Source organism: Lonchura striata, chromosome 14, assembly GCF_050655825.1.
Source record: "Lonchura striata isolate lonStrDom1 chromosome 14, ASM5065582v1, whole genome shotgun sequence".
NCBI classification, from domain to species: Eukaryota; Metazoa; Chordata; class Aves; order Passeriformes; family Estrildidae; genus Lonchura; species Lonchura striata.
Window position 1 is genome coordinate 13,931,591 of NC_140716.1, and position 26,848 is coordinate 13,958,438.

The following is a 26,848-nucleotide window of genomic DNA, read 5'->3' on the forward strand; positions in this document are numbered from 1 at the left end:
CAGAGGCCCCGTGCCCAAGACAGAGCACACCCTGCCCCAGACATCTCCCTCTCACAGAGAGGCAAGATGTGAAGTGTGTCCTTCAGGACCATGGGAACAGCTTCCACTCCTGAGAGTGGGGAGCACAGGGTGTCCCTGCCTGGCCCAGCTCTCCTGGAAACATCTCCTGGGTAGGGTGGTCCCAGCAGGGACGAGCTGACATCTCCTCTTTCTGCAGAGCGGCATTTCTGGGATGTGTGTGGACAGCATCCCACCCCTGGCACCCCAAGAGGAGCAGCGAGCCTGGTGGTCTGGAGCATGGAGAGGCAGGAGTGCAGGGCACAGGCCCGGGCTGGACCCCAAAGGTGGGTGCAGGAAGGTGTGTGGGGTGTCCCTGGGGGTGCTCACCTTCACTGGCTGGGGATGAAGAGCACTGGGAATTGGTGGTGCTGGCTGAGCTCCTGTGCCATTGCTTTTGGCAGAGGAGGCTGATCAAACCAGGGGAGCTGCAGGCTCTGGGATGTGGCAGGGTCTCAGATCTAGCAGGGGCCTGTGAGGGTCTCTTTGCTCTGCCAGATACAGAAAGCTCGCCCCAAAAGCAGCACAGAGGCTGGGTGGGGAGGGTTGGGGGACACACCAAGGCCCTGGCACCCCTATCAGTTCATACACTTCCATGCCACAGCCCTGAGCTGGGATGGGAGCCCAGGGCTTATCTGGGGTGGGACAGGAGTGAGAAGAGAAGCCCATGTGAACAAACTGGGCTTTGCCCAGCCAGGGCAGAGGAACTTTAGCTGATATGGTCACTGGGGTTATGAACGGTGCAAACCAAGCAGAGGAGAGTGGCCATGAGCTGCTGTGACTCTCCTTGGGCTGGTTGGAATGGAAGAGAAGGAGTATGGGGAAAGCTTTGCCCAAAACTCCAGTCCTGAGCCCAAAACATGAGGCTAGAGGTGGCTGACAGTCAGAAATGAGCTGTGGTGGTCTGTGAGCTGGTGGCAGGAGTGTCACAGAAGCGTGGGAAGACAAAGAAAAGTTCATGTCAAGCTCCTTTGTGAGGAGGGTGCTGGGTGAACAGCACATCCACAGCTTCCCAAGGCACAGCATGAGCTTGTCCATAATCTTCGTGGTTTTTTTGTGGTTTTTGTTGTTGTTGTTGTTGTTGTTGTTGTTGTTTGGTTGTTTGGGTTTTTTTTGAGGAAACATCAGGTTTGAGGGCTCTGTAATCCAGCAGGAAGGGCAAAGCAGAGCTGGGGGAAAGAGGTTGATGCCAGGGCAGGCACAAAGACAAACACCTGGAGATAAAGGTAGAGCAGACCCCTGGGAGAACAGGCTAGGGTGCTGGGACACTGCAGGGGCTCAGGGTTATGTACTGGGGCTTCCATCTGCCATTTGGGCATCTGCACCACCATGGGCAAACACTGGCAGCTGTAAAACCCAGTCCAGAGAGCTGCTTTAGCTGGTCCAGGCCCTTCTCCCCCTACATTCCTGGAAGAAGGTCACCCTGGCTACAGTTTTTGTTATTTTTGATGTGAGCAGTAAAGGTTTTTTTCCCATCTACCCACTCCAGGCCTTTACCCCAGCATAAACAGGGGATTTGCAAGCAAGCACCCATGTGGGAACAGGAGTGAAGAGGGAAACTGGGATGATTTTTCTGGAGTGGAAGGATCTGAATGCCCAGAGTAGCCAAGCCCTGTAACCTTCCCCCTGCCTAGAACAGGCTCCACCATGGGCTTTATGAAAGAGGAGGATCTGAGTGAAAAGGCATAAACCTGGTATTCAAACAGTGCTTTGTCCTTTTTACCCAGCATTAGAAGCAATGTGTTTCTCTCCTTGGGGAATCCATAGAAGCAGGCACACCCAGGATCCCTGTGGGACCTGCACCCAAAGCTCCATGGATGCTTTTCCAGGCTGGCATGGCCAGGGTGGGCAGATATCTTTAGGCCCTGCAAAAAGGGATGCTGTGGTGGTAGAAATCAGCACTCACTTCCACCCTTGCCCCCAGCCCTGGCACAGCTGTTTGTGGGCATCCTCACTGCCCCCTCTGAGATCTGCTCCATCCATCCCTCCCAGTGAGGGAGGTGCTCTCATCCAGCCCCCAGCCCCATCCATGGCCACTTCTCTGCTTTGTTCTCCTGCCAGCCATATCCTGTGGCTCTGCTTGCTTGTCCCCTCAGTGGCAGTGCTACTGGGCTGTTGGTGCCTCATCCCAGCTGGGCTTTTTGGGATACTCCAACTTCCTGGTGCCACAACACCAATACTTCTATCTAGAATGCTAATACATTTTCTTCCTCCTATTCTGTAAGCATCATCTTGCCAGTGGTCCAAGAGAGAGCTGTCAGTCACCTCTTGCTACTCAGGACATCATTTTCTTGGCATAATTTTTTTTCTTTAAATCATTCTTTTCTTCAGCCATCATTGGTCACATAGTCAAACCCCGGATGAGGTTTGACTACCCTGAGGGTGCTGCAGGCCCGAGGTGGGAGGCAGCACATGCCCTTTGCCTCTGTCAGTGATCAATGTAGGACCTCATATTTCAGAGTATTTCTATTTATCCCTTAGTTCCAAAAAGGTTTTTGAATAAAACCACCGAATTTCGGCATCGCTGATGACCTTGCAGGAGCCTTTTAAACGGCAGCCAAAGGTTGAACAGCACCATCTAGTGCACTGCCTCCCGAATCCGGCAGCGCCAGAGGGACGCCGGCTCACCCCCGCACATCCCTGCCTGGAGGGGAGCGCTGCGCGCTGGCAGCCCCCGGGCATCCCCCCGGCACCGGCTCGGGCACACCTTGCTCTAGGAGAGCCACAATTCATTTGGGGGGACTCCAGTCAGTGCCGAAGCCGATCCAGGCGGTTTCAGGCTCTGCAGATGGGATGTTGGAGAGCTTGCGAGTCCCTGCCTTGGCAGGAGGGAGGTTGCTACAGAACACATCCCTTTGCAAGGAGGCTCTGGAATTGCACTGCACCAGCGCTGCCTGCATGTTGCACAGACTCTTCCGAGCAAAGGCTGAGAGCAGCTCCTTTTCTCCAGTGTTTGCTGTTTGTTTCTTCCAGGCAGAAAGGAATGTGTGCATTGGGAGCTGGGAAGTGTCCAGCACCCCAGGTTCACATGGGGACAGCTTCAGTGCCAGGGTGACACCAGGGGTACACAAAACACCACTACCTTTCGGTGGTGTCAGCTTTGGTGTAAGGGTGATATTTGGGGTGAAAGGCAGAGCTTCGTGGTCAGCTGATGAAGAGGGAAAAATAACCAGGTTTGGTTCACTGGCTTCAAATCTGAGATCTGCAGTCTGATTCCTCCAGCACACAGCCAGGAATGCTCAGTGTGGTTTATCACCTGTTTGATGTTATCAGATAAATCTGGAAGTGATTTTGGCCCCTGGTAGAGTGCCGACGTACGCCTCCTTGTCATGAGCCACCTGAGGGGTAAAATGCAGGGAAAGGGCTCCAGAGGGAGCCCATGGCTCTCTCAGCCCCAAGCATCCCTGCTAGAAGACCAGAAAATAATGAGGCACCGTGAGGGCTTGGCATTGATCTGTGGAATTTGCTTCTTGTGGCCTAGGAAGGGGCAGCTGCCTGGCTGCCTTTGCTGGAGCAGAGCAGTGCTGGCTCTGCTTTCCCTGGGAGCATGCACAGTGATCCTGCACTGCTGGAAGGGACGTGCTTGTCTGCAGGTCCCCTGCCTCTCTCTGTGCCTTGGGGGTGGGATGGGGGCTGGTCTTCACTCTGGGCTGTGACCCCTGAGCTGGGGGAATGTGCCAGGAGCTGGTGGGAGCAAGATGAGCCTTCAGCACTTCTCCCACATCCCCAGGTTCAGCCCAACCCAAGGAGCAGTAAAGAAGGTCAGGGAAGGATGGCAGCATGAGGGAGGACATGTCAAGCCCCAGCACTTCAACCACCTGCATCCTGCTGCACCCAGAGTCGTTGCCCACCACCTCAGGCTCTCCCCTGCCACGGAGAAATCTTGCTCTAGTTTCTCAAATGAACTCAGTTCAAGCCATGAATCCTGCTGGGCCTTCCTCTGGGAGATGAAAAGCTCTCTAACACCTGATCGTCTCTCACCCATGAAGTGGCTGAAGTGCTATAATGGAGATGCCTCTGGGGCTCCTTTGAACTTGCTGGGGAGGCTGCAGGCCTCAGCTACCCCCCCCCTGCAAAGCAGGACTCATTTTTAACTCTCCTCCACCTCCCGATTTCTCAGCATCCTTTCCAAAACACAGATGCTGGAACCCTCCTGCTGTAGCACTCAGCCCCATCCCAGCTGGACGTCCCCCACGGGGAGCCTGCTGCTCCCACATTATCCCTCCTGCCTCCTAAACTGTGGTAAACACTAAACTCCCCCCGATGTGGTTTTGCCAGATCCCGGGTTTCCAGCAGAAGGGCCCTGTGTTCAGTGGACAGACCCTTTCACAGCTGCTCGCATTCAAGCACGTTTTATTTGCCAGGCACTCGGCTTGTGAAGTTTTCTACAGCTGTCTTGACCTCGTCCATGTCTCCTGCCCCTCTCATTTCCCTCACCCCAGCGTTTTTCTCAGCAGGGCTTTTTAATCTATTTCTAGACCATTGATGGAAACATTGAATAGCACTGGGCTTCCCATCCAAGCCTGGACACCCACTGAGCGCGCTCCCATTCTGCAGGGATTCCCCATTGATGGCTGTCGGTTTGCCAGCTCCCAGCCCCTTTAAGGTGTCCCTCTTGATGTTGTATTGTGCTAATTTTTAATCAGAATAGTATATGGATTAAGTCACATGCCTCAACAGAGCCCAGGTCTTTTATTTCTATGCCATAACCTTTATCAGCCAAACTTGTAATCTCTTCAAAGGATGACATCAGAGTTTGACAAGAGCTATTTTCTGGAAACTAGGCTGATTGCATTAATTATATTCCCATCCTTTAATTCTTTACCAGCTGAATCCCACATCAGCTTTGCTATTATTACGCCTGAGATCAGCATTGCACTGCTACGTGTAAATCAGCTCCGAGCATCGTTCACATGAGAGACTGCAAGGAGCCACATCATCCTGCCAGACTCTGTGCTGGGGTGGGATGGGGAGTGTCACTGCCAGAGTGGATATTTGGGAACTTCATAAAACTGGAAAAAGAAATGTTACATTTCCAAAAGTTTTCTCTAAATGCACTGAGGCAGTCAACTGTGGCAGCATCATCACATAAGAAAGGAGAAACAGTCCCTATTGGAAACTATTTTGTTATTTCTGATTTTCAGAGGACTGTCTAGTGTCTTGTTTGTATGTTCAGCCTGGCTCGGAGTCTATCACTGCTTTCCAGGGAAGACACGCTTTTGCACTTCCCTGTCACGCTACTCTCATTTGATCTCTGCATCTGGCAATTCACTTCTTCTCCCTTCAGTGTCCCCATCACTGCAGCCTCAGAGCTGGTGCACCCTGCTGCACAGAACCCAGCATCGCCTTGGGAGTCTCCAGGCGGTGTGACCCTTCCAGTCCATGCAGTGCCACCTCTTGGCCAGCCCCTGCTTTCCCCCAGCGGCAGTTGCCCAGCTCAGAGAAGCAGGACACACACTGCAGGTTCCAAAGCAGCTCTAGTTGTTGTTGGAGGCAAGAGCAGCTGGTGCACCGGTGCCCCTACATCCCCAGGCCCACGGTGCGTGGTCCAAAAGTGACAAAACTCGGGTGTGTCATGGTGTTCAACGCGGACAGCACCGTGGAGCCTGGTGGTGTTTGAGGGTTGATGCCTTCCCTGGGCAGAGCCCTTCCACGAGACCCCGGAGGTCTCCCAAGTTTCTCTGGGCCGTCTCTGCCCGGGATGCTCACGGGCTGCCCTCATCCAGGGCCGGACGAAGCCCTGGAGCCTCTCAGCCCCTGAGGCGCCTGCCCAGCCGGGGCTCTGCGGGAAGCCGAGCCCGAAGCCTCGGCCATGTGCCGGAGCTGTCCGGGGAGCTCAGCCCGTGCGCTCGGCAGCGTGCTGCGGCTCCCGGGGCTCGGTGCCTCCCCCAGCCGGCACCCCCGCGCTTCCCGGGCCGGCCCCGCAGCGGGTGCGGGGCCTGCGGCCGCGCCGGGCCCGCGTGCGGCCGCGCCGCCTCCCCGGGCCGGGCCGGGCCGGGCCCGCTCCGCCCCGCTCCGTCCCGGTCCCGCAGTACCGGGCGGGGGCGCGGGGGGCGCGGCTGAGCCGCCGTGCCGGGCTGGGAGGCAGCGGCGCAGGCGGAGCGGAGCGGAGCGGGGCTCGGCTCGCTGCTGCTGCTGCTGCTGCTGCTCTCGCTCCCCGCCGCCGCCAGCCGCCTGCGGCCGCGGCCATGGGCGTCCCGGGCCGCCCGCTTTGTGCCGCCGCTGCCCCTCCGGGCCGCCGCCGCCGCTGAGCCGCATGGGCCGGGCCCCGCGCCGCCCCGGGCCGCCGCCGCCGCTCCGCGCGGGTGAGTGAGGCGGCCCCGGCCCAGGCCCTGCGCCGAGGCCGCGCCGAGGCCGCCGCGGGCGGGAGCGCGGGGCCGCGCCGGGGCCGCCGAGCCGGGCTAGGCCGCCCCGGGCGCGGGGGGAGGCCGGGCGGGCCGGGAGGGGAGCGGGGCCGGGGGCGGCGGCGGGGGGGCGGCGCGGGCCGGGTCCCGCGAAGTTGCCCGGGGGGCGGCGGGGGCCCCGCGCGGTGCCCTGTCAGCGGCGGGGCCGCCCCGGAGCCCACCCGGCCCCGCGCCCGCCGCGGGTCCCCTCCGGAGCCGGCCGGGCGGCTCGGCCGGGCGCCTCGCGTGTCCTCCGGGAGCTTCCTGGGGCTGCCCCGGCCGGGGCGAGGAGCCAGCGCCGCTCCGCCGCAACAATGCCCGGCGTGGCTTTGGGGCTGCGGTGCCGCTGCCCCGGGGGTCCCCTTCACCCGGCCGGGGGTCACCGAGGACCTGCACCGCACACGGGGGGCGAGTCCCGCTCTCGCTTTCCAGGAGCGGGGTGAAAACCACCCAGAACCGCCCCGTGGTGCCAAAGCCCAGCCCCGTCCCGCGGTGCCGGGACAGGGGCTGCGTGCCGGGGGCTCGGGCCGGGCGTGAGCGCGGCGCTGGCTCCTGCCGCGCTCCTCGCGGGGCCCCGCCACCCTCGCTGGCCGCTCCTGGGCTCGCTGGGTTGTTTCACGATGCACAGGTGGGCTGTAAGGACAGGCACGGCATCGGCGGCGGTTCTTGGTTTAGCCAGGATCAGGAAATGGGGGGTCAATGGTGAAGCGTCCCAAAGATGTTCGTTGTTGTGGGGTTTGTTTTGAGAGGGAGGGCGAGCTAAAATGTGTCTTTCTTGATGTGTTTTTACGTGCAATTGAGTTAACCCAGTGCAAGGAGTAATTTATGAGGCTGCTGGTGCTCTGCAGTACTTGGGGCTTAGAGGCTGAGGCTGTTCTGTAACACAGGGCTTTTGCTACTTGCTTTAAACGATGAGGTTAATTTGTTGAGCAGCAGAAGTAGCAACCCAGGGATTGCCCTTTTCTTCCTTCCCTGCCTTCCCCATGCCTTCCATCCTCCATATTGACTCATTGCTCTTCTTTAAAAACACCGTACTTGATCAGGTTTCCTTGTCAAGGTGGTTTTCTCATCTTCCTTTGGTGACCTGAAATTTTCCCAGGCTCGTAGCATGCAATTCTCTTAGCGTAAATGAACCTTTTCTCAACGGCTTGCCTACAAAAAGCAGTGCTAGAACTGAGCTCCTGTACTAACATGCCCATCTGAAGCAAGAATGCAGTCCAGATGCCCAAAATATTAGGGTCAACGATGCATCTGGATTCCCCTAGAGCTAGACGAGGCGACGCGGCTTATTTCTGAAACGCAGAGATTTGTGAGGAATGTGGCGCTGGTATGTCACTTGAGCTACGAAAGCCACCTGTGTTTGATTAAGGTGCAGCCCTGCTTTCAGGACTAACTGGATGTTTTTTAATAATAATTTTCACAAGCCTTAAATTCCTGTTTAAGGGTAAGAATTTCCTAGATCCATAGCCAGATAAAAACATGTTGCCTTAGTGTGATCTGGTATACGTCCTGTCCAGGTAGGCAGTGCAGAAGAGCTGGTGGCAGTGCAGAAGGTGGCATGTGTCCTGTAGTACCTGAGTATGGATCTTTTGGATGTGGGCTGCCACATACCAGGGTCATGTATAAACCACCGTTGTTGGGAAATCTGCTGGTGTTTTAGCATAGCATCAGTTGTATCAGTGATGCTGAATTCTGGATATAAAATTTTGGGATGTTCTGTAAATGTGCTTGTTAGCCTCTGTCTGATTTGAGCTCAGTTCTGTGCTCTCAGAAGTTACCAAGCCATTGATCCTGTTGAAAAAGAGGTGTTAGTACATTAAAGGTGCAGAGCATAACCTCTAGTTTGTTGTCTTAGAGCGTTTATTTCCAGTGATACTCGCTTATTTTTTCCTTATTTGTTTCAGCCAAACAAACCTGTTTACCTTGGAGCTACAGATATTGATGACTTGAGATTAGCGCTCATCTCCCACTGTTCCCACGCAAGCAAGGACCAGAAAAATGAATATCCAGGGGAAAGGCTTCCCCTTGGACCTCGGAGGAAGCTTCACTGAAGATGCTCCAAGGCCACCGGTTCCTGGTGAGGAGGGGGAGCTCGTGTCCACAGACCCAAGGCCAGTTAGCCATGGTTTCTACTCTGGTAAAAGTGATGTGGTCAGAAATGAGACGTCCACGGCAACACCGAGGCGCTCCGATTTGGATTTGGGGTACGAGCCCGAGGGGAGTGCTTCGCCAACTCCACCCTACCTGAAGTGGGCTGAATCACTGCACTCCTTGCTGGATGACCAAGATGGCATCAACCTCTTCAGGACTTTCCTGAAACAGGAGGACTGTGCGGATCTGTTGGACTTTTGGTTTGCCTGCAGTGGCTTCAGGAAGCTGGAGCCATGCGTGTCTAATGAAGAAAAAAGACTCAAGCTGGCAAAAGCCATTTACAAAAAATACATCCTCGACAACAATGGCATTGTGTCCCGGCAGATCAAACCGGCCACAAAAAGCTTCATCAAAGACTGTGTCATGAAACTGCAGATTGACCCTGACATGTTTGACCAGGCCCAAACAGAGATTCAGTGCATGATAGAAGACAATACCTACCCTTTGTTCCTTAAGTCGGATATTTATTTGGAATACACAAGGACAGGTGGGGAAAGCCCAAAAATTTACAGCGATCCGAGCTCAGGGTCTGGGACAGGTAAAGGGCTACCTGGTTATCTGCCAACTCTGAACGAGGATGAGGAGTGGAAGTGTGACCAAGAGGCCGAGCCCGAGGCCAGCAGGGACTCGGCGCCTTCCAGCAGGCTCACGCAGAAGCTGCTCCTGGAGACGGCCACGCAGCGCGCGGCCTCAGCCCGGCGCTACAGCGAGGGCAGGGAGTTCAGGTAGGTGGGGAGTGGCCCGGGGGGCTCCCGTGGGCGTGGGGGTCATGGTTGCTTGGAAGACTATGGTTGCTGGGGAGCATCCACATTGGTACAGGATGGCATCGCCGAGTGGTTTGATGGAGTGCAAAGCTTTGTTTGAAACTAATCGCAGGTTGTTTTAAAGGTGTCTTTGGCTGTTCCTGTCTGATAGTGCCAGATCATTCCTGCAGCATGTATTTCACCTGGAGAAACTGCTGCTGGAGGTGTTTTGGAGGCAGGTAGGGCTTGGTGGGTAGTGCAGGGCCATGGGTACCCCTCGTGTACATGCAGGTGGCTGGGCAAGCTGCAGTGCCAGGTTTGCCATACCCTGCACCAGCAGGAGGTCAGTGTTCAGGTACTGTAATGTGGGCAGGTACAGCTGGTGGTGACACTTCCTGTGTAGAAATTGTCATGAGCCACAATTGGGAGCTCAGAGGAGATAGATACCTCACCTTGGTGATGTGAGTAGGAGTGAAACAGCATTGATGCTGCTCCCTGATGATGCTACTGCTTTGCATATGAGATTTCCAGCATTGAATTCTAACGGTGTCAGTCAGAATCCCCAAATCCAGTTAAAAATATGCCCTGCTGAAGCTCTTCCCTTCATGAAAGTAATTGCTGGGTTTTTTTTAACTGAAGGACTTGTACAGTTCTGCAGCCTGTTTTTTTTCTGGGTCCCCCACCCACTTCCAGCCAACATGGATTTTGAAACTTGCTGAGAGCTCAGTTAAAATTCCAGACAATTAACTTAGCAGGGAGCTCTCTGGGATCAATAAGCATGTGTGTGTCTAACCCTTGCTGAATCAACAGAACCCAGCCAGAACACATTCCTACTTTCCCCCCCCCTTTTTAAAATAAAATCTCCTTGTTTTAAGACCTGCTTAGGCTAAAATCTGACACTTTGTGAAGATTACGAAATGAAGTAGCTGAACTGTCCTCTTCAAAGCCTCCTGCCTTATGAAAAGCATTTCTGTGTTTAATCTCCCTGAGCCGTCCCTTTAGGCTGGCAGCTGGAAGCGCATCCCGCCCCACGCAAGGTCTCGGCGCCTTTCAGCTGGCAAAATGTTCTCGGTTTGATTCTTGTTTTCTTACAGATTTTGAGGAGGGGATGTTGCATGTGAAACTCATGGGGAGGGGGGAAAAAAAGGGAATTCATGTGGGCTCCTGCTGTTTTAATCAGGAGTCAGAAAAAAAAATCCCAGTGTCTTGGGACTTTCCCATGGAATTAATAAAAACCTTGAATGTGTCTTGAAGTGCATTTCACTGAGCAGTTGGGTGCTCACCATAAATGAAGGATTAGAAAAGTCTCTGATTTAAGTATCTTTTTATTTAAGCATTAATGGTGTTAAGATTGAAAATAACTTACTTGAGGGTCAGCTGTGTTTAGTTTCCTTACCAGACCAGGTAGTAAATCCTGTGTGTTATACTGAGTTGTTTAGCTCCAGCTTCAAGAACAAGGTGCACTTCACCCATTTTCTGAATATATCTGTGCCAGGTTGTAAAATGGTTTAAGAAATGTGCTGTGAAATAGAAGTGTTTTGAAGAAGAGTTCATCAGTCCTGGGCGTTTTCACAGGAGGTTGGAACACCGTGAAATAAATCTTTACCTGGAGGATGGAGATCAGAGAAAACGTGTGGCTATTAATTTGTAATGTCCAACAGCCTGTCATTGTGGCTGCTGACACTCTGCTGACCTGTGGGGTAGGGAGGCAAGGAAATGTTTGCCCTTCTCACCAGAGCAGGAGTCACTTCTCAGCCTGGAGTAGCTAAAGATAAGGGATTTATTTTATTTTTTAAATGCTGGTCTGTCAGCTTCTATGGTGTCCAGAGCATTGCCATGGAAGATGCTGCTCAACTGCATACACTCTGCATTTTTTAATTGTAAAGAACTGCTCAGATACTAATTTATGAGGTGATTGTTCCTCTTTGAGCAAGATCTTGTGGTTGAATTAACTTTCTTCCTGGATGTTGTAAAGCAATAGCTGTCTTGAACAAGCTGGTTTTTAGGGACTTCTGGTTCATTTACTTTCTCATCTGAGGAAGTGTGCTGGAAGATGGGGAAGCTGCTTGCAGCAGGAAGCAATGGCTGTGTGCAGCATTTGAAAAGCTGGGTCCCAATTTATTTTGAAAATTTCCACAAACGTCTTTTTTTTTTTGGCGTATGTGTGGAAGAATTTCTCATTTCTCTTCTTTGGGGAATGTTGAAATAAGCTGTTTTGCATTATATCTCAGGGCCTGTTTAATCTTCCCAAGATTTAACTTCTATTCCTTGGCTTCCATGGAAACCCTAAATAAAGAGGAATCTAAGCAAATGCAAGAGAAGCATTTCTCTGTTAGCAAATGAGCATCTTGAATCAGCTTCAGGTTTTTTTCAGCAGAAAGTTCATAAATCTTGATGCAGTAGCTCTGCTCTCAGGAGAGCAAATCTAAAAAATTCCTCAAATGGCAGAAGACAACCCGTTATTAGCGCTGGGTATTTTTGAAGGTGTGCAAATGTGCAGGGAGATTTGAGAATACCCTGAAGCCAAAAGCATCGCTGTTACCCACTGTGTTTTTGTATGCATCGGAAAAGGCCAATAGTCATTATCGTTAGGCTCCTGCAAATTAATTGGACATTGGTTATGGATCAGTGAACTTCAAAGAGGGTAACCCCCGAAGATCTCGGGCATTAACTCGCAGCTTCCGAAAGTGACACTAACGTGGTTGTGAGGGTGGCTAAATCGTTCATTAACCTTCTTCCGACACGCCGGGACAGCGTTCCTCGGAGCTGGAGAGCAGAAATTAAACCTGTGCCTGCAGCCTGCTCCTCGAGTGCTCCAGCAAAACACAGCCCCTGAATCTGTTGGAAATGTGGTGCTTGGTGCTTTGCTCGTGTCTTGTGCTGGGGTGAGATTCTTGCGCTCTCTCTTCAGCTCTGTGTGGGAAGGGGCTCCCATTCTCAAAGCATCGGGGAGCAGCGCTCTCCCAGGCCTTGCCTTTGCTTTCTTCTGTGGTGGGAAGTGAGAATAGCATGTGGTGCTACCTGCCAGCAGCTCTGCTGTCGTCTCTCCTGAAAAGCAGGCAGAGATTTGTGTTAGTTCTGCTGATTGTTTTGGGTTTTGACCCGTTCCATGAAGTGTACAGTATTGAAGAGGAAACCTGGATGATGGTGATTAGTGAACACGTGGTGGTGGGTGAAGTCTCCAGTTGTTGTTGGATTTTGAGGAGTGGTGGTGGTGGAGCTGCTGGACACAGATGGAGAAATTTCTCAGCATGGGATATACACAGGGGGTTGTTTATTTTTTTAAAGGAGCTGGCTTCAAGCTTTAATTTCCACAGTGCTGAGCTGACTAAGCTCACCGCGTTTCACAAGTGTTGGTGGTTCAAATGAAAAGGGTGGGTGATGTGGTTCTCCAGGCTGGTAGGAATCACCAGGAGAGTCCTTGTGCCTGTGCCCACATGCTGGCAGCCTCTCTGGACACGTGGGAGAGCAGCTCTCCCCAAAACACACAGCCAGCACTTCACGATGGGGTGTGCAGAGGAGGCAAGTGGAGAAAAGCTGAAGAAGCTTTAGAGGGATGTGACAACCTCTGGTGTGGGATAATGTGACAAACTAACGTGTAGAGGCTGGTTCAGGGAAAGCACAGGATCTCTCTGTGGCTTAGGGAGCATAAACGGTCCAGCGGTCAGAAGCTGGGGCTGCACCAGGAAGGAGCTGGCTGAAGTCTAGCTGGCAGCCCTAATTTTGAGGTTGCCTGCTTTGTTCATAATTAAATATTAAATTGCACACCTCTGACTCAAGACTGTGTGGTGTTGAAGGAATTGGTGTTAATTGTACTGACCAGTTGGAAAACTGAGGATGCAAAATCACAAACACTGGTGCAGGAGCAGTCGTATTTAGAAACTGTAAAGATGTGTTACCCTCTTACTGACATTTCTTTTAGCTGGAGAGGCAGCACATGCGTCTTGGAGTTGGGCTGTTGGAGCTTGTTTGCAGGAAGAAATCAGCTACTCAATGTTAGGCCCGTATGTAAAGTTGGGAATGCTTGTCTTGAATTAAAATTGCTGGGCCCGCGGTATCATCTGTAATCAGTACAACCCTGTTTGGAATCCTTGTAGAGCAAGGATTGCTTTAAAACTGGCTATTTCCACTTTTAAAGAAAATAAGTTGCAGAAGAATAGTTTGGGCTCTTCACTGTTCTTGAGAGAAATCGGTGATTCCAACAAGGCAGTGAGTCTGGTGCTAAGAGCTCTAAGTGGTAATTTAGTGGCTGAAGCACTCTAAGATATACAGGACAGAGACTGATGGTGTTTTTGCACAGAAGTTAACGCCAGCTTTTTAAAATATATTGTTAAGCTGATGAAACTTCTGCATGGAAATGCTTACATTACATTAGCAGTGTAAAGTATTTATTCTAGTGGTTGCCAAGTTTTAAAACAGATTTTATTTGAAGAATACCTTTTGTGCCCATAGCTTTGCCTCCACACAAATCAAGATGAAGAAGTGGTGTGTTTGTGTTTGGTTATAGATCAGTGCTTTGGCTTCTTTTTAAAGACAGGTAGTTAAGCTTTTAGCACTCTAATTTGATACATGAGTAGTGTTTTCTTCCCTCTTCCAGCAAACAAAGCTTTGTTTTGTTGTGATTGAGTTTTATTTGGGTTACAGAATATTTTCTCTTAAAAGCCCAAGAGGGAAGTTATGTCCTCCTTTTTGGTCCTGGGGAGATTCAGGTTGGACATGGTGAAAAAAAATCTTGGGAGCATGAGGGCTGGGAATCTTTGTCCTCGGAGGGCCTCGTAGCTGGGTTAGACAGAGCTGTGGCCTGACTGGTCCAGTCTGGTGATGATCATGTTTTGTTGTGTGCTTACAATGATGGCACATATAATGAAATTCTATATTTTGAGAAGACTGGTTTGAGTTCTGCCTGGTTTCAGAAAGAATGGGGTGCTAAAAGGCTGAGTGGGAGCTGAACCAATGCCAGGATGCTGAGAATTGCACCCAGGAGGTGGCCACAGGGTGGGAACACCTTGGTTTTGATCTGCCGTTCAACTTGGCTTTATGTTTTAAGAGTTTCTTTGTTGTTACTATAATGGACTAATCCCTTGAATAATTAGTTGCCATTGGACATTTAAAAAATGACTGCCTCTTGGATGTTTTTCTTTAATAGTCTGTTAGATTCTGGATTTATTAACTATTGAGACAGACTGTGAAATCCTGTTAGGGCAGACTTTCTTGGTGGAAAAGGGACAGAGAGTGGTGTGGGGGTGCTGGGGGAACACACGCTGGCCCCATTTTAGGTTTGAGCTGTTGACTTCCCACCTTCCCAAGAAGTCCTGGCTGTCTGCTGGGCTGGGTCAGTGGCTGCTGGAACACATGATGGTCCTGGGTTATCCCTAGATTTGGGGTTTCAGAAGGTGCTACAGCACTGTAGCTGCCTGGTGCAAAGCCAGTCATGCAGTCACCACCCATTTAAAATAAGTCATGGACCTGGTTTTATTACTATTGGTGGAAAAATCTGGTTTCAGAAGTGACCATGTGTAATGCAGAAAATTGCTGTGTTTAAAAAAAAAATCAGAACAGAGGTGCTGATACTCTAAATCAGTTCCTGGATATATCATTGGATTATTAGGCTCATCCTTAAATCCATTAAGCAAATTACAGTTAATCAGTCAAATAAAAGAAGAAAGATCTTTTGCGAGGCACTGTCTTTTGAGCCATGCAGAAGCTGTAGTAATATTTTAATTTTCCATCTGTCAGTGAATGTATTCAGTCACTTTGCTTCCTTATGTGGAGGATTTGAAATTAGAAACTGAGGTTAATTATCTGCATTAAATGAAATATGTGAAGACCACAAAAGCAAAAACCTTCACAATTTGGTATGGTCTGTTAAGCTAGGCAGGCTGCTTCAGAAGAAGAGGGTTTTTTTTCCCTGGTTTTGTTCTGTTTGAAGGGTTTTAGTCACAGTAATTGAATGATTAAAAAGTCAAATTGCTGGTGAATATAATTCTGAGCATCTCTCTGAAAAGATGTGACACTTGGTTGAGAGCAGGGGTTTGCTCAGCCTGGCCTGGCAGTGTGGAACAGCCCATATTGTGCCACCCCAACGTGAGTGAGGCTGATTGTCCTTGGTGCCACTTTATCCACCTCTTCCATGGCAATGGGATGTTGGAGCTCTGCTGCAGGGTTAGTAGAGATGATTTGGAAGTGGAACAATACCAGATCAAAACTACACTTTTGAACTTACCAGATACAAAGTATATCTGACACCATCTATCCTAATGCTATAAATTAGATAATTAATGCATGCTTCACTTGGAAGTGCAGCTTTGGACTCTACAAAGATCATGCTCCTGGAAATACACATTCCCACAGCAGTCAGCTGGGTTTGAGGTGATTTGTTTGTGAAAAGGCTCATTTTATTCCTCATTTGCAGTACACACATGGCTCAGGTTTGAGTTCCTCTGGGGGACTGCAGTATCCATCTCTGTTCATCAGGTGCAAAGCTGCCCCTTCTTTCACTGGTGCAGTCCTGAATGCCCAGCTTGGGGAACTTTAGGAAAGATCTGACTCTTCTAGAGACACAGATCTTGTTCCCCTCCTGTGTACCAGAGTGAGCTGCTTTGCCTGAAGTCACACTCAGAAATTAAATTGTTGCAGGTCACGCTTGTGTGTAAAAGCAAAGCCATCATTCCTCACAGCCCTGGTCTGGATCCTCACTGTTGTAAGCCAGTAATGAATTTAAGTAGAACCGTTGCAGTTTTAAGTCAGATTATCCGAATTCTATAAAACCCGCATGGAAATTGGATTTTACCTTTGAAGACTCCAGATTACACTTTTGTGGTAAGACCTGGAATTTCTTGGTCCCCTGGCTCCCAAGATACAACCTGTCCTCGAAATACCAGTTTTTTTGAAGGTTTTCATCTGATCTAAATAGCTAATAGACTAAGAGCTTTAATCTACCCTGATGATAAGCAGTGGAGGAAGGCAAAGCTATAGCTAGAGGAAAAAAGCTTTTTGAAATACCTGAGTGAGACCTACTGGTTAGCAGCACAGCCTCATGTTAGTTTCTGGATCTACCTCCAGAGCTAATGACCAGCGACTACTGGGTTTTATCCTTCACCCCTCCCACCCCCACATATTCCCTGCCCTGTTGTAGACTGGAGAGTCAGTCCTCTCCCTCTCGCCATCTTCATTTTCCTTCTTTTCTGGAGGTTCAGTTTTCTGTCCTTTATCTCCAGCATATGTTTGGAGGAATGCTGGTGCTGGAATGAGAAGAGCAGTATGACTGGGCAGGTAGGATTGCCTGTTTTCCAGCACTCCATGATTAGGTTGGGTTAGGTCTGCTGGAAAACCATGTCTTTAGTGTTTAACAGATTTGCCCTTTTCAGTCATAAATTTTGGTTGTTTTCTTGTCTGGCAGTCAGCCTCTTGGACTGGGGGAGATTTATCTGGAAGAGGAGCTTCCTTGTTCTGCCATTGCTGCCAGCCTGGTCCAGGCTGTAGCTTTGGGACCTCTGTGGGATTGATTGCTTGCACAGCCAAGGACCAGGCAAGCTGTGGCTGCCCCATCCCTGGAAATGTTCAAGGCCAAGTTGGACAGGGCTTGGAGCAACCTGGGATAGTGCAAGGTGTCCCTGCCCATGGCAGGACGTAAAACGAGATGAGCTTTACAGTTCTTTCCAACCCAAACCATTCTGTGATTCTATCACCTCTCCAAGATTTCACAAGCAAAGTATGAATCAGAGCCAAGTCACTGGAGAGCTCCTAGGAAATACAGGTAGGATCCATGGAGAGAGGTGTGGGGACTCAGGATCCAGCTGTAGCTACTGCATTTGATCAACTTTGTCCTGGCTCTGCTCCACAGAAGTAAGAGCAGTAAAACCATTTGGCACTAGACATGCAAATGAGAGCTGGGAGGAAGCTACTGTTACCCTCGAGGATCCCAAAAGAGAAATCAGCAAATAGAAATTATTCTATTAGCAGGGGCAAAGTTCACAGGTTAACCATCGTGTCAAATCAGTGAAATACAGCCTTGATCTCCTGCACAAGGCCCTTATTGTGTACAAATAAAGACTGCCTGAGCAAAGACAGCAAGTTCTTGCACTGTAACATTTGCAGTATGTTGGAGAAAGGGAAGCTCTGTACAGATGGCAGCACGAAATGTCTCCGTCGGACATTGGCTTCATTCCTGCTTCAAAAGATTGTAAAACATGACCCTGGACCCTTCTTACTCTCCTTATGGCCCTACTCAGATTGGATTTCCAAGGGCATGTACTTTTTAATTTTTTTTCATAAAATTTGGGGTCTCTGGCTAAGGGGTCTGGCCTTTGTACTTTTAATTCAGTCCATGTGACTGTCGTAACATTTATTTCTTAGGAAATGAAAAGTGTTCCTTCTTGAGCAAAGCCACAGACAGAAGCTGTTGGGTAGGCTGGCAGCCTCAGGTATGTGCAGCATGTGTCTCCTGCTCATAGTGCTAAACGAAGACCATCACCACGAGTCCTTTGTTGCTTGGTCCATGACTCTACCAGGAAAAACAATGATAGAAAAGCTGCCTTCTTTGTTGTGGAAATACTGAGATTTCATGTGTCTCTGAACATCTGCACATTCGGTGGAATTTGGCTTTCTTCTCTTGGGAAAAACTACTTAGAAAAGGCTCCTTGAACTTAAGACAGACCAATGCTGGCAAAACGAGATGGAAATGGGTAGCAAAGGATGTGTGGATGTGTCACTGCAGCAAAGGGTTTGTCACGTTGTAAAACATCTGTGCTGATCTTCCCCTCTGGATATGTGCAGTGAAGTTTGTGACCCGGGGGGGTTTGAGTGCTGCCGGCTGGGGAAATTAGCCCAACCCGAGAATTTAGGAAGGCAGAGCACCCCACTGTCCCCAAGCATTGATCTGTCTTCGGGCCTTCCCCAGCCAGGGCTGGCAGAGCCTGTAAAATTGATCCATATAAACCTTCCTCTTTCTGAAGAGGGAAAGCTTTCCAAATGGGCATGGGAAAAACTTTCCTTTGGTAATCGTGGAGATAACAGGTCATGCAGCTTCACCCAGTGATCCTTGCACAATAACTTGCGGTCAGGCTGAAGTGTCTATTTTAGAAAGGCATCCAAGTGATGGGAGGGAGGTCATGCAGCATTTTTGTTATCTCTTCCCGTGGTTAGTTACTCAGTGTTCCCAGTGTGTTCCTTATTGCTCACTTCAGTTTTTTCCAGCTTCAGATCTAGCTGCTCTGTTTTGGTGTTCTGTGTTCTCTTTGGGAGCTCCAAAAACCTCTGCACGTTTGAAAAAAGCCCTGCTGAATGGGTGTGAATGTTCTCCTTAAGTGGCAGCAGCTTTGTTATGGAAGGCCTTTTGGTTTTATTAGACTTTTCAACACTGTTCAAGACTGTTAAACAAGCTGGAGCATGTCATGGTTGACAAACCTTCGCTCTGGTCTCAGACCTAACCTACCAGTTTAAAGGCAGTATTCTTTTGTGTGCAGGTTTCTGGGTGGGGACCATCGGGCTTCTAAGGGAAATTAACTTGTGGCCTCTCTTTATCCCCCCACCCCCCTGCCCTCCACCTCAAATAAAGTGTTGTGCTAACTGTTCTGTCACTTCCAAAGGCCGGAAAGAAACGTCAGCCTTTAGGCTTTCGGCTACCTGAAGTACTCTGCTGCACACTGAGAGTGCAAGTAGGTGGGAATGTGTAATTACATTATAAACAAAACAGCTGCACGATCAGTGTCAGCAACTGAAGATAAAATGTAGGAAGTTTTTTCAAGTGATTCATCCATAATTATTTAAAAACATGTTGAATTTATTCTTAAGCTTTGGAGGAGAATTCTTGCAAGGCTGGCATTTGCTGCCCGTGATGTTTATACACCTGAGTAAATGCCTGTCTCAGCAGTTTGTCCATGTTGAGTGCTCCAGATCTAAATCCTTTCAGAGGTAAGCCCAGCACACCTTTGTCTCTGCTGGCCTTGCCGTCTCCAGGCTTTTCACTGGTGAGGTGCAATCTGTTGTAGCAGTGGCTGGCACTAGGATGGGCAGAGAGACAAGGCTCACACCATTTTAATATTTGTTGTAGGTTTGTTGTCTGTAGGTTTAGGTGATGACAAAGGCTGGATGGCACAAACACACTGATGGGCTAGTGCAGAGGTGGTGGGGGAGCAGCTTTGTGTGCCCACAGCCACGACAGCCAAGCTGCATCTACTTTCCTCTTTCTTCATTCTTCCAGCAGTATCTGTTTTGTGAATTGTAGGGGTCTGGGGGAGAAGGGAGGGAAGTTCCTCTGGATGATCCCTCTCAGATGCAGCAGTCTCATTTTAGAGGTGCTGGAAGTCATGGTGCTTTTCTTCTGATAATGTCATTGCAGGTGCTGGTGGTTTCTGCCCAGCTGGGGAAAACTGAGTATTTTAATTTTCATCCCCGTGTTATTGAGTAGAGGAGTATTTGTCACATGCTTCTCTCTCTGTGACTGCCAAGAAGTCGGAAGTACGCTGCACTGAACTGAAAGCAGCTGGGGGTTGTTGTTGTTGTTTTTGTGCTAACCCAGCACTCTGCCCGGCTCACCGGCCCAGATAACATCCACCAGGGCAGGGCCCGTGCCCGCGCGGCCGGGAGGGCAGCTGGCACCGCAGTGGGTGGCACTGCCGAGCGACAACGCCTTGCAGTTTCATCAGGTTCAGGGTGCGTTTTCCTCCAGCCAGAGGCGCGGCACGGGCGCTGCTCCGCCGCAGCAGAGCTGGGAGAGGAGGGGAAGGGTCTCCATGACGGGCACCTCGAGTTGTGTCTCTGCCCCAGAGATCAGAGGGCACCCCTGGTCCCTGGGACACTTCACCAGTCCCTGGGACAAGTCACCAATGAAGCTCCACTGCTCCGTCATGCTGCGTGCTTGCTGGAATAGATGAGCAAATCTGAGGAAGGCAGAGACTCCAATGCTTGTTCTAGCCCCTGTCCTGCCAAACCCTACTGCTAGCAGCTCCAGCTTTAGTCAAGAACTCAAGGAGGCTTTTTAGTCTCCTGTGGCAGCCTAGGCAGAAAGATCAACTGGCCCCACCTTGGTCTGTTTTCATTTCTAGATGCAATGCTGAGCCTCTTTCCTCTAGACCTGACTACCCTTTCCAAACACCATTGACTTGGGTGCTTCCCACCTGAATGCTCCTGTGCTTGCTGGAGCTCTGGAGAGTGAGCTGATACCCCACTGGTTTTATTATAGTGAGGGTGCTGCCCACAGCTCTTCCACATGCTGAGGAGTAGATGCATCCTGCAGCTCACTGGATTTGCCTCCCCAGCAGTAGGATGTGCTTGACAGGCAGTAGTTGCTTGGCCTCAGCAAGGTCACCTGGGTTTTGGTCTCTGGTGGTGACGCCCTGAGTCAGCTCCACATGAATTGCTGTGTTTCTCACCCTGTGTAGGTTCTTCTGTCCAGAGCCATCAACCACACTGCCAGCGGTCAAGCTACAAGCAACTCTTTTCCTGTGTTAATTGCTGCCTGTGGCTTGGCACCAGCAGTGTCAGAAACCCTCCCAGGTAGCCCATCTTGGGATGTGGACTTGGGTGTAGTATGTTGCCTCGGGTGGTACAGAGTAGCATCATCTTCTCACTTCCCAGCTTTTGAAATGCTCCTGGAAGCTTGAGCTGAAGAAAGAGGGCGGGACTGGAGCCAAACCTCTCCTGCCAGATGGGACAGTAGTGGCAGGAGCACCTATTGTCCACAAAAACATTGCTAAGCCACAGGAGGCAATTAGCAGGGGAGAAAAATGTTGTTCCTTTAAAATTTGAATTTTAAAAATAGTTATTATTTTTAATTTAATGAATGCACATTGATATGCCAAGTAAAAAAAATTGAGGTTTTAAGAGCAAGCATCTGAAATCATCTAACCAGTGTAGTTACTGACTTAATAAAACAGGTGGGTTTGTCAAACAGGAGTGTATTCAGTCCTGAGCAATAGCTGAGTGTGAACAGGGTGTAGAACATTGAGTTGCTCTGCCTTTGGCACAGAGGACAAGGAAAACAGTTCTGCAGAAGGGCTGAGGGATCTCGTCCTAACCACATTTTTACCAATGCAGTTACGGTAGAGATAGAGTTTGAGAATACCTTTTTCCTTCTTTTAGGGTCTCCTGTTAGTGTTGCAGATCTAAACTTTATATTAAGCTGTCAACCCCTTCATGCCTTCACAAGGTGTTCATGAGGTTTCCCTTTGATACGGGGGACCCTTCTGCACCAAGCCTCCTCTCCAGCTGACTTTGCAGCCATGTTTTATATTCGTGTCAGGTTGCTGCCTGTCCCAGGCTCTTTCAAATGCATTGATAGCTTTCCTGGAGTTAATCCTTCCTCCTTGCTCTTCCCATGGCCTCTATGATGCAAGATCACAAAAGGCTGTTTCAGTATCTGGCCCTAGCTAATCAGGGTTTTACCCCTCTCACCACATTTCTCAAAATATTCATGTTCTCAGTAAGAAGATCAGCAGTGGTCACCTTACCTGGTATAGACAGTAGTCCTACTTCAGACTGGAGGTTAGACTACTCTGCTCCTCCAAACCTCCTTTTCAATGAATACCTCTATGATTTTAGTCCTTTATTGACTGCCAAGGAGATCCTGAGAGACTTCCAACAGTTTTTATGCAGCAACAAGCCCTGCAGAAATTCATATGCTTCTGTGGTTAAGTAATGGCATTAACAGCTGAATTGGTGGCCAGGAGACAGGGATCCATCACTGCAGAGAACCTTGAAATACTATATGAGAGCCTTGCTCTGAGGTAAAACTCCAGTTCCAAAAACCCATATGAGCAAGGAAAACCATTCCCCTCCCCCCAAAAATATGCATTGAAAGTGAGGGATGAAATCACTGTACTAAATCAACCTATCTACATTAGGTTTCATCCTTATTTGTCTCTCCTGCTCTGTTCCTCTTGGGATGCTTTTTAGATATCCTGTCTAAAAAGTTGTAAATGAAAAAGGCATGTTTCTTTTCCTCTCTATCATTTATTGGTTTTTAATTTGTTGTTTGATCCTGGTTCTCCTGCCTTGACTCTGTGCACTATTAAAATCAAGCAATTTTTCAAATAACATAAATAAAAGGAATAGATATTTCTTATTGTTGCTTAGACTTGGTATGTATGTTATGATCCTCGCATTCTTTAAATGAGCTAAAATGTGTTCTGATAGTTAATTTGTCTTTGCACTATGGTGACCAGAGTCCTACATCTCACCTTCGAGGCCAGTGAAGGTAGAAATAGGTAATGAACTATTTTTAGCAATCAGCAGTGCTGCATTCTGGGAATTCCTGCAGTATTTTTCAGAACCAAGTTTGCAGGTTTTGAGCACAGATAGGGAAATATGTCATCTGTGTAAATTGCTCTAAATTACCTGCAATTTGTTGGGAGTTGCCATTTCTAAGTACTTATTGCAACTCTAGATATTTGAGGAAGCTTTTGATTATCCTGCACTTGTAAAATGTAATTGGCGATTTCTTAATTGTTGTTCTCTGTGAAGTGTAATTACCTGTAATGTAGAGCTTTTTATTTGTCAATGCCGCAAACAGGAAATCAAGAGTGTCTGATTGAGATAAGTTTGGGGACTCCACCACAACTTGTAATTGCATCAGATGACCTGTTTGCTATGGGACTGGTCTCTCCTGTAAAGTTCTGGAGGCCTTCAAAGAAACCTTAAATACCATCTTTATGTATTGTGCAAAAGTCTGGCTTGTACTTTTCTAAAACGTTCTTCAGAGAGCTGCTGTCTTCTTAGCAGGGTAGTGGCATCTCTTTATTCAGTCATATTGCATGAAGTTTCAGGAGGAATAGACTGATTTAGAATTAATTTCTTAATGCAGTTAATCAGATGTTGTAGAGCTTGCTGATGTTCCTGCATGCCTTAGAGAAGTCAGAGTTTAGCAGCCTGAAGGAAGATGATAGAGAATCCCAATCCTTGTTGGTATGTGATGGTACCTGGATGTAGAGAATGGGGTTGTACTGAACCTTGGTGTGCTGCAGGTTAAAGGCATGTCTGATCCCAGCTGGACATCTCTGCTCAGGGATCTGGTCCTTGTGTCCCATCTGCTGCTTGGCTGCTCTTGACCCAACTGTGCCAGTATTCCTCTAGGACAAGGGCATGTGTGGGAATGTCTTGGATCCTGGGGTGACCTGGGGTTGGGGGGTATGTTGCATGACCAAGGTCTAAACTCTTGTCTCACTGGATCTGAGTTATGCGCAATCGTGCTGAAGCTCTTGTTGTCATCTTCCCAAGCTGCATCTGTCCTGGCAGGGACATTAAACTTTATTACTTAATTGAACTTAAATGAGGCTGGGAACTTACTGGGAAATTTTTTGAAGTTCTGGGTGGGTTTTGTGTTTTACAGCAGGAATAGAACCATCAGACCAGGTGTGTTCACCTCTCCTTTATCTCCACAGGCTTGGCTGTGTTGACCCAGTGCAGTGCTGGGGAGCAACATGGGGAGATGTAACATAGACTGACACATCCAGGCTGGGGCTCTACCTTCTCTATAAGGGGTTGCTGAGACAAAAAGGGAAATTAGGAACCCTCTCATTGCCCACTGCAGGCCTGGGAGGTGCTGTGCCAAGGCAGGCTGGTTTATGAACAGCTCTGCTTCTCTACCTGGGGTTCCCAGAGCTTTTGTGTATGTGTGTTTTCCTTACATGCAGTTTGTGGGTTTCAATATCCTCCTCACTGTGCCTTTAGAGCATGACTGAGAAGTGAAAGCCACTTGAGTGTGCCCTCCAGGAGTTCCTGGACAATTCTGCCACGCAAAAGCAGCAGCATAAGCTTTCTTTGGAGGAACCTCCTGAAAACAAAACCTTAAAATAAAATCCATCTTCTTGCTAAATTAACTGTCTGCAAACACAGAATTATTTAATTTTAGTTTTGCTCTTTTGATGGTGATCTGGTGCCGAACAGTTCTCAGGGAAGGCAGTGAGTCAGCTTGCCCAACAGTGACTCTATTGATAGATGGAAGGAGTGGCCCTCAAGTCTGTCTAGTCATTGTTGGTGCTTGGCTGGAGCGCCAGGGGCTCTGAGGGCAGGCTCAAACACCTCGCCAGCCTTGGGAGATCAAATGCTATGAGTCAGGCCACAGAAAATCATGATAGGGCCCAAACTAATTAAACCTCTTTTTTTTTTTTTCCTTTTTTTTTTTTTCAAACTCTGTTTTGGGAATGGGAAGGAAAGGACACACACGCACTGGGGTGTGTGGGACCTGCCAGTTCATGTGTCCTTGCAAGGTGACTTTTCTTGGGCCTTTCAAGTGTTCTAATGGAAACTCTGCCTAGTCCCTTCTCTGCTCTGGAGTGATGGGATCTGCCAGCTTTCTCCTCTCTTGATATTCTCTCATTTCTCAACCCTCTTTTGTAAGGGCATTGAAGCAGACCTGGGAAATAAATGCTTAGCAGCAACACACCACTTTTATGTATCCCAGCTTCTGGTTATTTTTTGATTCAAAATGCACATGAGCCCAAAAAATGTTTTAAGAGAGGTTTTAATTATTTTGATTTTTTTTTTTTTTTATCATTTTGATCAAGATGGGAGAGGCAGGAAGTAGCCAGATGGTGAGAAGTGCAGCTGTGCTTCAGCCACACCAACAACCTTTCCTTTGGGTTTTCCCATCTCCTTTCCCAAGACAAGGCTTGCTGTTAAACATGAGGAACCACATCCATGAAGCCCACAACTTCCAAGAGAACTTTGACTATAAACCAAACCTTAGAGGTTATGGATGTGAAAGACCATATCCTATTAATGTCACAGGTCTTCATGCTTGCAGTGCTGTCCCATGCCATTCCTTGAGTTGGTACTGTGCTCTGAGCAAGAGAGGGTTACAAGAGCCTCAAACTTCACTTTGGGCTACTAAATGCAAGTGCCACACACTTCAATACCTCAGGCCATACTGCCCCAAGCTTTCTTCAGGTGCTCTGAACATGTGGTGTTCGCCTCCCATCTCCCAGGCACCAGGAGCAGGCCAATTTTCAGCATAACGCACAATCTCAACTATTTTATTGCTTAATTTAGGCCATAAAGTCCCTTTGATGTGTTGTGTAATGCAACGTTCATTCTGAAAAAGTGGGTGGAGTAGCTTTATGGTATTATAAAAATAAATAAAATGCCTGGCAGGATTTTGAAACCACATGGTCATTCCTCCTCTCTCTGCAGATAAGTTGATTGTTGAGAGAGAAATCTTGCTTAATATCTAACTTTGGGTGATTTATTTCTCCAGAGTCCTTTCATCTACAGCATGTATTGGGTTATCTGTGCCTTCTAATCTGGTTGTTTTAAGTGTGATCAAAGAAACCAAGAGAATGCACTTTATTTTCCCACTGTATGAACAGAATGCTGTTTGTACAGTGCATTACATCACCTGTTCCTGCTGCTCCTGAATCCTGCACCAAATGGCTGCGGTATAAATAGAAAACAGAATGGACTTGTAGGGGGTGATGAAATTTGTTCCACTTGCTGAGTAAAATAGAGTTAACTCAATGAATGCTTTCTTCACACCCAGCTCTACCTCAGCACACAACAACAGGGGATGAAAATGCTTGGAATAACTCACTCATGTAGTGTATGGAGCTGGCATTTGGCAGCCTCAAGAGCTGTGCTGAAAATCCATGGGAGATGGCAGGCAGGGAGACTGCCCTGTCGTTGAAATTGCTGGGATTCTTTCCAGGCTATGCAAAGGAAGTTTGGGTTTGCATCAGCACCATCATATTGTTGTAGCTGCAATGGTCCACAGGCAGGGTCTGTTGGCAGAGGTGGTTGCCATCCTTGCTCAGGCTTGGTGCTGCAGGATCCCTGCACACGTGGAGGGTTTTGCCATCCCAAACAAACCTCTCTGTCTAAAGCAGCTCACTTTTGGAAGGTCTGAAGGAAGCAGAGCACAGAGACCCACCTGGCTGTTGCAAATTGTTTATTTCTGGGGGATAAGCAGCAAGGAGCAAGTTTTGATTCTCGTGGGGGCTCAGGTGATGGCTCTGATGTTAAGCCTGGAAGCTGCATTTCTCTACTTGATTGTAAAAATGCCAAATTGAAGAAAGAATATTTATTTTCTGACATGTCTTAATGCTTCACCACCACGTAACCTCAGTTATGTCAATGGAAGACAGCTCTCCTCTCTGCAGCTTTGCCATGTCTCCCCTTGCTAATGTCTCCTGGCCTTTTCAGGGGCACTGAGCAGGATTTTCACTCCAATTATCTAATTGATTAACGTATTTAACTTGGAACATTTGCTCTCAGCCTGTGTTTGACTTTCTGTTTCTGACTTCTCTTGTAGACCAGGAGGGTAATCTGAGGGCCTGGATGTTTCCTTGCTAGCTTTTCCAAGCAGTAGCTGTTGGCCTTAAAAATTTTTTTTTAAATCCTCTCTCCTTACTGACCTTGCCTTGACACACCTACAGCCCTCATGAAAATCCCACCCTGAGTAAATAGTTCACGTTTTTATTCAGAGGAGAACTGCCATGCATCAAAAGGTCAGGGAAATCATTTGGGAGATAAGGTGTTTTTATCTTAAGCAATTAGTCCTTAGTGTTTGGTTGGGTTTTTTCA

At 48.9% G+C, this 26,848-nt stretch overlaps 1 protein-coding gene across 5 annotated transcripts in view; it reads left to right on the forward strand.

Moving 5' to 3' along the window:
• Positions 1-229: 229 nt before the first annotated feature.
• AXIN1 (axin 1) overlaps positions 230-26,848 on the forward strand; it is a 78,230-nt gene continuing 51,611 nt past the window's right edge. For 2 of the 5 annotated variants that reach the window (XM_021548598.3, XM_021548599.3), the window contains exons 1-2: positions 6,230-6,362; positions 8,345-9,316. In XM_021548598.3, coding sequence (XP_021404273.1) covers positions 8,439-9,316 — 878 coding nt within the window. In that variant the 5' untranslated portion in view covers positions 6,230-6,362; positions 8,345-8,438. Of the gene's footprint in view, positions 345-6,229; positions 6,363-7,053; positions 7,069-8,291; positions 9,317-26,848 lie in introns of those variants that run through there. The other 3 variants (XM_085592442.1, XM_085592443.1, XM_085592441.1) reach the window with 3 other exon arrangements.